Source organism: Rhineura floridana, chromosome 1 (genome assembly GCF_030035675.1).
Source record: "Rhineura floridana isolate rRhiFlo1 chromosome 1, rRhiFlo1.hap2, whole genome shotgun sequence".
NCBI lineage: Eukaryota > Metazoa > Chordata > Lepidosauria > Squamata > Rhineuridae > Rhineura > Rhineura floridana.
Window position 1 is genome coordinate 120,351,074 of NC_084480.1, and position 11,472 is coordinate 120,362,545.

The 11,472-nt window shown below is 39.9% G+C and overlaps 1 protein-coding gene across 1 annotated transcript; it reads right to left on the reverse strand.

The window, feature by feature from the left end:
- Positions 1-587: 587 nt before the first annotated feature.
- On the reverse strand, positions 588-10,551 carry SAXO1 (stabilizer of axonemal microtubules 1). Its single transcript, XM_061609498.1, has 3 exons — positions 10,376-10,551; positions 7,431-7,633; positions 588-1,618 (listed from the first exon to the last, which is right to left on the reverse strand). Exons 1-3 carry the CDS (start codon positions 10,513-10,515, stop codon positions 588-590), a joined length of 1,374 nt encoding a protein of 457 aa, XP_061465482.1. The 5' UTR covers positions 10,516-10,551.
- Between the last annotated feature and the right edge of the window lie 921 nt (positions 10,552-11,472).

The window sequence follows — 11,472 nt, forward strand, 5'->3', positions numbered from 1 at the left end:
GCTTACCCAGAAGTATGTCCCATTGAACCAGTGGGACTTTCTGAGTAGACATATTATTATTATTATTATTATTATTATTATTATTATTATTATTATTATTATTATTATTATTAGTTGTTGTTGTTGTTGTTGTTGTTGTTGTTGTTATTATTATTATTGTTTAATATTTAATATTTAATATTTAATATTTATTTGTCCACTCTTCACCCTAAATTCCAAGGGCAGGTTACAAAACATAATATTAAAAACAGTTTAAAACAAATTACAATCACAAGGATAGGGTGGGTCCTAAAAATACATCTCAAGTGTCAAAGGACAAAGCAAAGAGGTTATACTGCAAGCTTTTGAGGGTAATGGAATTATCAATGCATAGGATTACAATGCAACATTTTCTTTCATCAGGTGGCAGCTCTAGAAATAAAGCATAATAATGCAACCGGGGAGGAGAGCTTAATTAAGCTTTCCTAGAATGTTAGTTATTTATTCAGCTCTACCACAAGGTATTGATCCTAGGAAATGGCCATGATATCAATAGCATTCATTAAGGAATAAATTCAGCAGTCTGCTTAAAAGTAGGTTTAAAAACTTTAGCCTTTCAATGCAATCCCTTTGAGACCTGTTTGACTTAACCTGTCACCAGAAGGGCTGCCTCTACAATCTGAAATCTTTGAACCTGACGCACGTCGGGACTGGGCCACTGTAGCAGAACGGAACCGCCTGTGTCCACCTTCATCAATTTTGTCAAATAGGTAACCAGGTGGCTCTTTGAAAGAGGCAGGACATATATGAACTTCCTTTGGTGTGTAGCTTGTGGCATAGGTGGTTTCTTCTGTAAATGGAACATGAGGCCTAGCTGCTGGCCAGCGGGGCCTGAAGCTCTTAGTGAAAGGAAGTGGATGAGGCACATAATGAGTCTGAAAAGTGGTCAAAGTGTCCATGGGCACAGCTGGCAACGTGATCTCTTGGTGAGGAACAATGGCCTTAGGTCTTGAATATTGCCAAGGCTTGTAATCATCTTTCATAGTGGAGCTGTGGTTGAAAGGATCTGTGCTATCTACGATACGGGCCAAGGGTTTACACGATGTTGCTGGACGCCCATGAGGATTTCCATAATGAATCTGTGCCGTTGTCTGAAGGTCCATCTTCTCCTTAGGTGGTGTATACACTTCACGTTTTCTTGTGAACTGGGGGGCTGTTGGCCAAGCTAAGAACTTTTCCCTGAATTCAGTAGTACCAACAAAATTGTCCAGATCTGGCCTCACATAAGGTGGCTTCACTGACTTTGCTGGCTGTCCTGCCAGCCCTTTGTAAGATTGCTTGTGGGTGGTGAGACCTTCAAATGGGATGTCACTGGGCTTGAATGGCTCACGTTCATGCACATAATGTTTTGGTAAGGGATGTACCACATAATTCAACTTATAATTGGTCATACTGTCCAAGGGTATCTTTGTGATGTGAGGTGATCTAAAAGGTTTGTAGCTCTTGGTAATAACTGGGCCCTTGTAAAGGTAATCATCCTGGTTAGTGGTCCTGTGGTCAAATTTGTCATCCGATGGACGGAAAGTGTTTGCTGGCTTAATCATGTCCCTTTTAGACTGATTCCATGCCACATAATCAGCTGAAATGTAAGGAGCAGGTTATTTAAAAGCTAAATCATATGCTAACATTTGCTAACTAATGCGATGCTGTTTAGACACATATTGCCTCCCTTCTGACATATCATGTTAATTAATAAAATAATGGAATTTAAGCAAACATGGGAAGGTAGAATACATACAGTTACTTTGTTATTGGAAAGTTGTCAAACATTCATTGTTTGAATGACAGAGCAAAACAGATGAAATACATGGATTATATCTGTATGATAATTAATTATATAACAGAATGAATATTGGAATAAAGCATCCATAGAGCACTGTTCCTTCTATTTTTGGATGTGCACTATCATGTTGAGAACATGAGAACCTAAAAAAAACCTTCCTGGATCTAACCAAAATCTGTCTAGTCCAGCATCCTTTTGTGTGGAAAAGCACACAAGCAGGACAGGAGGGCAATAGCCCTCTCTGACATTTGTACCCCAGTGACTGTATTAAGAGGGACGCTGCCTCTGGATCCTGGACATAGCATAATGCCATTATGACTAGTAGCCACTTTGAATGAAATGTACATTTCCCAAGTTGACTACACAAAATAGGGTTACTATCATTTTGTCATTTCAAAAAGAGTACATTTGGCGTCGATAAGTGAAAAGTAAGAGTATGCTGTTGCAGCATCTCAGAAAGAGTACATGTACTCTTAAAAGAGTACAGTTGGTAACCCTAACACAAAAGAAAGTTTAAGGAAGAAGTGTGCTCCTCCCATTTTACTAAAAGAGAGAAATGTAGCCCAAGTAGATTGAGGGTAGCATACAAGGGTGGAACTATACTTGTTAAGAAACACAGGGTTGCTTTTGAAAATGATCAGATTTTCCCACACTGTAACATGCAACATAATTCTGGTAAGTGTTTCCCTGCCCTTATGACAGCAGCCAAAGAAAGTGAAAGATGTGAAGTGGGATTAGGGGAATGTAATATAATAGAATCTGCTCTCAAGGTAAGCTGTTCTGCACATTACCATGAGAGGGAGAAAAGCTCGTCCCGGGGCTGCAATCTCTCTGTTGTGTGTGCGTGGTGTGGTTTTGGCTATAGAAGCACATGCATGGGAAGATTTGAATCAGTATTCAAAAGAATGATGGTGATACCAACTCTTTATTTCATGGGTATTGTGACTGATGATAAGCATATAACCCAGACATTGCCCATCTTTTTAGGCCTGTGGGCACATTTGGGTTTTTTGAGTGAGTGCCATAGGCACCACTTCTCTCTCTCCTCCTTTTATCAGCCCCCCCTCCGAGAGTCAAAAAGAGAAAACATGTACATGTACACACTTTGCTTTTAGAGGGAATCTTAGCAAAAGTAGAATAAATTCAGTAGAATTAAGCTCAGCCTTGGAAAGCATATAGAGATGAAAGAGGAAGTGAGAAAGAGTGTCACTCTTCTAACTTCCTCCTTCAGTTCTGTGGACTTTTTTTAAGAGGAAAAATTTAACCACACTCACCACCTCATGATCAAAGAGGTAGTGAGTAGGGAAGCTCAAAGGCACTATTGCTCCAATGGGCACTATGTTGGTGACCTCTGCTATAACCAAACCATCTCAGCTAATGACCATTACATCTAATGGTGGTGAAACCCATAAAGTAAATTGTGTGTTGTGTGAAATAGTACATCTTGTTGTCTGTTCTGGCACAGCCCAAATGAGGAATTCAGATGCGAAGTCCTATGCAACCTTTTACCTCTTTCTTTCTGCAGTACCAATTCTCATGAATACATCTGAGTCAGTGCTAAATTGCTCAAGCAACCATGTGAGATACAGCATCTGTATCAACACTGGGATGTAAACCTGCTTCCTTACAAAGTTATATCCTGAGCACTAAGATGGTTGCAAGGGATCTCAGCTAAGAGTCAAAGTTTAATAGCTACTGCACATAATAAAGGATTAGGATTACTTTGGGAGGAAACCAGACACATGTATTAAAAAGAATCATGGGAAATGGAACGATGAATAAGGGAGAACATACCTCATTATTTATGGTTGCTTCTTAACACTGTCTCTATGCAAGCATAGAGCAGGTTCATAAGTCCTTACCTTTCAAATGTGCTTTAGCAAGGCCATCAAAGATATATTGAAGTGCTTTCAGAGTTTGCCATTACTTGTGATAATCTGGCCTAGGGAGTTCACAGATATAGCAGTTTTGTACAATATTTGAAAGATGACAAACATTTCCACATGTCTTCCATTTCAAGGTTTTTTGTGTGTGTGTTTAAATAAACTCCACACATTTGGAGCTCTCCTAAGTATTATAAATATATTTTATTTTGTTGGAGCAACCATGCTACTATCCTCCATCAAAATGTGTTACAATTTTACAGAGCTTGGAAAAGTTACTTTTTTGAACTACAGCTCCCATCAGCCCTAGGCAACAAGGCCACTGGATTAGGCTGATGGGAGCTGTAGTTCAAAAAAGTAACTTTTCCAAGCTCTGCAATTTTATTGAAACTTTCATTCTTTTCCGGTAGATATTAATGGCTTCCCATGTATCACCATCTTGAAAAAATTAAGGAATATGGGAGGGAACCAAGGATATAAACCACATGTGAAATAGCTCAGGCGCACCTCAGCATAGCCAAACAAAATGACTCTGAAATTAGATTACCTACTTATGGATAGATAGGAGTGTATCTGGGAGATAATGAGAAGATTGGAACAATGCACTGAATGATGCTGCAAAACTGTGAGACATTCATTGTGATATCTGATAGTATCCTTTTCAGCCACAATGTCCTGCTGGGTTTTAAACACTCAAAGAGCCTCCAGGCAACTTTGGAGCTTAGATCTGGCAGCAGCCCAAGGATCTGGACTTGGGCTTTTCCAGATAAATGCAAAAACTGATGGGTTTTTTTTAACCAAAACAATCATTTCTAGCTCTGATCCAGAACCACCAGAATGATATTCCATCTCTGTATAATGAATGAAAGTGATTGTTCCACTTGACTTTGCAGGGTAACAGGCCAAGGTGGATCTATGCTGGAGGGTCTGATCTCTGTACCACTGGAATGGGAAATGGTGGGTTATACCCAGTAGGGTCCCTCAAGCTGATGGAAGCCTCTTTGGTCCAGCGGAGGCATCCATCCGCAGAATGAGGAGTGAGGCCATTTTTTACAATCGTAGCCTGCAGCCCCCACCACACCAACTCTGACACTGTTCCAAAGGGTCTCCCAATCCTCTGGAGTCCACTTAGGGGTGGACAGGGACTGCAGGGCGGAGGAAGAACTGGTAAAATGGAGCTGACCTGTTTACCTGGCCTCCCTCTGGCTGAGTCACTGCTGCATACCAGAATGGAAGGAGGGGTGAAGTGGCAAGGAGGTTGGCATAGAGCAAATGTGCCAGCAGAGCCAATCCGGTGCTCCTCCTGGTATGTTTGCTGCCATCTCTCCCCTCTCCCTCTCCATCCCAGTGTGCATTAGCAATAGCCTGAGGGAGGTCAGATGAGCAGCACAGCCCACACACACACACACACACACACACCAACCACTACTGATATAAACCTGTGTATAACTTTATGGATTATCTGAACCCTTATATTCAAACATGATCACTGAAATAATCCAAAGGAATGCTGTTAGTTGTCCCCCAGTAACAGCTAGAAATTGGCTATTTAGTGTTGCTGGTCCCATGCTGTGGGACACTCTGTCAGCAGAGATTTGGCGGACATCTTTGCTTTTGGCTGTCAGGCATCTTTTGAAGATCTATTTATGCCAGCAGGCTGATGCAGCTGTTTAAAACTTTTTTGATTAGCCAATCATTTCAGTGGTGTTCTATGTTTTATTGTATACATATTGCTGTACACCAGCAAATAGAAGATGGAGATAAACATTCATTCCTAGCTGGGACTACTGGATGCAGCTATTACTTGTGTGGTACCAGGTGTGCACAACATCTTATTGTGTACAACACCTAGCTGTATGCATCACTCTCCATTGCAGGGAGTAGCTTCTTACTACTACTTCTACTACTACTACTACTAGTACTAGTAGTACTAGTAGTAGTAGAGTAGTAGTAGTAGTAGTAGAGTAGTAGCAGCAGCAGCAGCAGCAGTAGTAGTAGTAGTAGTAGTAGTAGTAGAAGAAGAAGAAGAAGAAGAAGAAGAAGAAGAAGAATTTATATCCCACCCTTCCTCCCCAAGAAACCCAGGATGGCAAATCAAGGATTGCATGTGTGTAGCTGCCCCACAGTTGAAGTGAATGGGAAGGCTGCTTCTATGTAAGTGAACTCCATCAGTGCATTTCAGAGGAGGTCTGACTCTGTTTAAGGAAATATGATTGCTTGGATACTAAAGAGTGCAACTTTATTACAGTCCTCACTGATTAAAGGTGCGCTTTAAAGAATGAATCAACACAATATGGACCAAGACTGTGGGACCAATTATTAGATAGGGATTTCCATTGCATAGTATTGTGATAAAAAGTTGCAAACTGCAACCAAATGCATTTTTACAGCTCTTGAAACCCCAGCAAAGGCAACTCTATACACTCCAAATCTTTATCTATGATTTTTATATGGTTCATGTGCAGATAATTTAAGGACATCAACATGGGAAACTAACACCAGTGAGGGAATTAATCTACACAGTGAAGGACTAGGTAAGATTGTACAGATGTTATATGTGTGTACAATCAACATGGATTGTGATTGTGGGTTCCACCACCCCTTCTTGTCACATTTGTCATACTTTGTGAATTACTAAGGGCATGCAGACTGTATGTACACAGGCCCTGTATGCACAGTCTGTATGTCTGCATAGGATCCCTGATTGCACCAACTCAGCAGATATGCAAAAAGTTTATACACATGTAGCTCATTCACAAGTTATGCCAAACACTCACAGGGGAATACTGAAGGAGCCAGTGGACATGATCCTGCTCCCTCCTTAACACATGTGTTGGTTATGTACACATGTAACATGTAACATGTAACATGTAACATGTAACATGTGACTCAGTTGAAATAAGTGGCATGGAGCCCATTAACTTCCTGATTTGCCTACATGTTTAAGATTTGATTATCTGTCTTTTTCAGTTCTACTGAGCAGTATTCATGTATTCATGAACACTATATTCATACCAGGTTTTGGGGTTTTTATGTACCTATAGTGAGGTAAATTATTTACCTATATCTATATTTACCTACTTAAATGTTAACAATCACTAAAAAGCCCTTTCCCAGGCAACAATTTCCTCAGACAAAGGAGCCAAGCCAGAGTTAGCAGCTTTACAGTGTTGGCTCCTTGTGTCACCTGATCCCTACTGAGTTGGTAGCTAAAATACCACACAATGGCCATTTACAGTGAAGATGCTGAAGTGCAAAAGAAAGCCACTTCATTCTGTGGAAAATTCTATGGTGACTTAGTAAGGTGACTTGGACAGATCCCACTGTTGCAGCCCCTTGTCCTCCGGTACCTCCAGTACTTTATGAGACCTATCTATTCCCCACCCAAAAACGAGTTGGCCTACAGGTCTCCCAAGGAAAATGATGGATGCAATGCTGCCCTTGGCCATAAGCATGCCCTGTTCTTCTAATTTACCCTATCTGACAGCTGTTCATTTATGATTTTTATCACAAAAGGAGGATGCAAAGAACACATAAGAAAGCCAGCAAAACAAGAGTACCTACTTTTTTTGTTCTTGTAGAACAGTGATGAGGAATTAATGGTCAGAGGCCGTGGGTAATGGGAGTCCAACAACATCTGAAGGGCTACAGATTCCCCATCTCTGTTATAGAAAGATGTTACAAAGAAGCAGGCCATCTTATAAAATAGCTCCTTTGACACTTACCTTTGTATGTTGGTACTGCAGTCATCTTCTCATCAGAGGAATATTTTTGTTCCTGGGGCACACAAGGAGGCACTCGAGTAATGGGATAAGGGTTGTAGTCTTTTCTATATGTGGACAACAGGTCCATATTTGCATCACTCTTGACATATTGATCAGCAGGTCTTTGTTTTATTGGTGACACTTCATGAGGAACATAATCTCTCCTGTAAACAAGAAAGTCAGTGTGTCTCACTGGTGTTGATATCTAGTACTGAGTAAAGACAGTGTTTATCATGTGTCTTTTATTAGTGGCATTTAATGCCCCAGAAAGCTTGCTGAGGATTGGGGTGATCTAGATTAGTAGTCTTTTCACATCTGGAACCCAAATGTAGCTCAAACTTATATTTGTGGGCCCACTTCTTAACATCTGAACCAAAAATTTGTATGGTGGTAATGCTGCAGTTGCAGCCCTCCTTAGATCAGACTCTGACTCTGTAGTGGGTCCCAGCTTGCCAGCTGAAGATCGATTATCAAATAAAAACCTCATGCTTAGAAGCATATTATTGTTGCTATTATTATACAGCCATGAGAGTGGCTGTATACTATATCCAGCGTGGATGTTTCGCATTCCACAATGTTAAATTGAAAATACCCCCCATGCCATTCTGATGCTTCCCATAAGCTCATTTCAAAACAAAACCTTATAAAACCTATAGTCCTGAACTCAGAAACCCTTGCTTAACAACCCTCTAAATTTTCATGGCGACACACAAAACAGTCAGAGAGAATAGAGAGTTCAAAGTCTAAAAAGAAAGAGAGAGAGAGAAAATCCCTTTTGGACTTTTTTCTGTCAGAGTTCTCATAATTTGTTGAAATTAATTAAAAATCAGCCTTGTTCACAGAGTACCTGTAATCCTATTACTGACCTTGCCCCATACTCTGACCTTCATCTTCTACAGTTTAAACGTTAAAAAAATGCCTGACTGATTTTTAATTAATTTAAGAAATTTAGCATTGAACCAAATGATAATGTCGGGCATGCTCAGTAAGAACCAACTATCAGTGTTCTAGAAGCCAGACTCACAGCTGCTTGGCTTGCCTAATAAAGAGGCCACACCCACACCAGACCTTTATTTCACTTTAGACAGTCATGGCTTCCCCCAAAGAATCCTGGGAAGTGTTGTTTGTGAAGGGGCTGAGAGGAGACTCCTATTCAGCAGAATAGTTTCCAATGGACATGAGTGTTTTAGTTTGCACAAGATAAAACAGTGGGGGGGTGAAATATAGTCTAGCAAAATTCTAGGAGTGCTCAATGTTTTTAATTGACCATGCTCACCTTTCCTTACGTGGAGTGGTTTAAGCATATCAGGCTGAAAACATGCATCTTGGGCAGGCCAAGTTTGTTTTTGCCAACAGCTAGAGACATTGCTTAAGTAGCAATATATTGTAATTAGTCTGATTTTACATCAAACTGCAGTTTCAGATTCAACTATTAATGCACCCAAAATAGAAATAGTGTATAACCTCCGGTTTGAAACACAAAAGGCTGTCTTCACCATCATATGACATTGACCAATAAAAAGGCTTTGAAATTAATAAAAATTAATTTGACACAGATTTCTAGGATGAATAATGAGAGAAATATAATTTTCTAGGTTAGATTCTCTGTAGAAACAGTAGTAACACAGAAAAGAAGCAAAGTAAGAAGAACACCAACAAACATACAAAAATGTAATTCCCCATCTTTGGAGATGGCAGGTGTTGCCCCCACTCACCATATGCTCAGAGGCACATGTTACCAAATTCTTCCAAGCTACACAGGAAGTGGATTAGACTGTGAAAGACCAACCTACATTGTGTTTGCATTTTTACAAATTTGTAGGGCAGTACAATATCTCAAAGAGGAGGTCAGGTCTCCTGCTCCCCTGGTGCATTCATTATAGCTGCCCAATATCCCTGCTTTTTAAAGTTTGATAGAAATATCTGTGGGCTATAGGTACATTCTTAAACTGCAAGGTTTTTTGCTTATTAGTGAATTGATATAGTGAACTGTTAAAACTTCCCCCACAAGCTTCCAGTGAATATGTCTACGTTCTCAAGCAGACAGCTTAAAATCCTGCTGACGATATTGAATTGTAAAAGAATCAAAGCGTTTGACAGAGTGATATTTCATAATGGCCATGTCAATGCTATTAAGGCTAGTGAAATCCACATAAACAGACTGCTTTTTAAAGGAAGGCATTTGTACAAGTACATAGGCTCATTTGTTTATATAACAAATACACTCAGTCGCCGCATTTGAGGATCATATGAAATCAGTCACCATGGATTCATAGCCTGCGTTGTTCTAAAGTTGTTAACCATAGTTTCCCATTTTTGACTTAATGGGAAAATATAGTTAATTGAAGATTTCCTGGACTTTTCAGAGAATAAGGAGAATTTATCTTTTATGAAGTAGTTTCCTGATCGATCCTTCAAAACCTTTTGAGTATCTTCCTGGAGGGGTCTAATACATCTATTACCAAACAGGTGGCAATTTATCTGGATGTTGTAATATCTTTGAGACCTGCTATGATTATTATTTCCTAACTTGTCGCCTTTTTTCATCCAAGCCTCTTATTGTGTATTTTTCATATTTTCTGCTTCTTTAATGGTCAGTTGAGCATAATAAACATTTGATTGATCATTCGTATCTCATCTTTCTAAACCAAGATATGATCATCCAAACACAGCCAGGGGTAGAACGAATGAGTTGTTGAGAGCTATAGGTGTAACTAAGAAACAGCAACATGTATTTCCCACTCTCCCTGCTATCCCCATTCAGCAGGATAACACATCCCGCATCATTTCTCCATGTCATCCTCCCCAAGTCCCTCAAAAGGAGGACTTTACCCCACAGCTGACTGCAACACATGTTTTCCTAGCTTTGTGTATGTCTTGATATTCCTCACTTGCTATTTTATTACCTGGTAGTTGAAATGCCTTCCATGGGTACCGGCTGCTTCTTGTACTCTGTTATGGGTTTGCAGGATTCCCTGGGTTGAGCATTGGAATAAAGGGGGTATTTATCTGTATATTCGGAAAGGAGACATGGCTTCTCATTCATGTCAAAGGGCCTCGTCGGGAGATGAGGGCAATGATGGCGCCTGTAGAAGGAAGGAAGGGTTGGAATTAGCTGACATACCAACAAGACTAGGATTCTCTGAGCTCAGAGCTGAGATATGTGATACCGTAATGAAGAAAAGAATTCATTGGAACATGTACAGAGATCCTTTCTGGTGCTACAGATTTACCAGACCTGGCCCTAAAACATGTGGCTGGGAGCAGGAGGGACAGTATGTCTTCCTAGTAACAAACATGTGGTTTCCTGCCAAGTTTATAAACCCTAGTGCCTTTCACTTTTGAAATTAATGTATAAACTGTGAAGAAAGGCAATACTGTTGCTGTTATAAATGTGGGAACTTTAGGCAAAACTGCAAATAAAATACATCCCTTCAAAACTCAGGAAATATTGACAAGTCCAGAGATAAGTCTGCCTTTCCTGTATTAAAATTCAGTGGCCCATGCTGTTGACCTTCCTCCCTCTGCAGAAATCCAAGCCCTTTTTTCTCTTTATAATTCTGGAATGTCTCCAGATGATATCATAGAAATAATCTGGAGCATTCCTGGATAAGAGAAGAATTTGGTCCTGGCCTCCTGAGTAAGGATGAGGTAGAAATTTAGTTTGGTTTGCATTTTAATGTGAACCTACCTCATTCACAGTTTCTAAAACAGTACACAAAGTGAAATGTAGGTATACTTTAAAATTCACACCTCCACATTGTGCAATGCAGTTTTCTAATGAAAACTGTGTACAAAAATGAGTTTTTAAGGGGAAAGGGTCATAAAAATCAATATATTAGTGAAAGTAACATACACAAATGCATTGCATTAGGAAAAATGCTTGGGGAAAAGTGTATATTAGGAAAAATGCATGAAAATGCTGGTAACTTTTCATGAGGATTTTTTTTAAGCAAACGGATGAGGAAATGTGGTGACTGATGCAGTGGTTAAAGTGTTGGAC

Excerpts from the sequence above, each read along its gene's own strand:
- SAXO1 (XM_061609498.1), bottom strand. The coding sequence starts at position 10,515 with ATGAATGAGAAGCCATGTCTCCTTTCCGAATATACAGATAAATACCCC. Across the intron at positions 7,634-10,375 it reads GAAGGCATTTCAACTACCAG|GAGAGATTATGTTCCTCATG; the intron begins GTAATAAAATAG and ends TCTTGTTTACAG. Across the intron at positions 1,619-7,430 it reads TGCAGTACCAACATACAAAG|CTGATTATGTGGCATGGAAT; the intron begins GTAAGTGTCAAA and ends CTTACATTTCAG.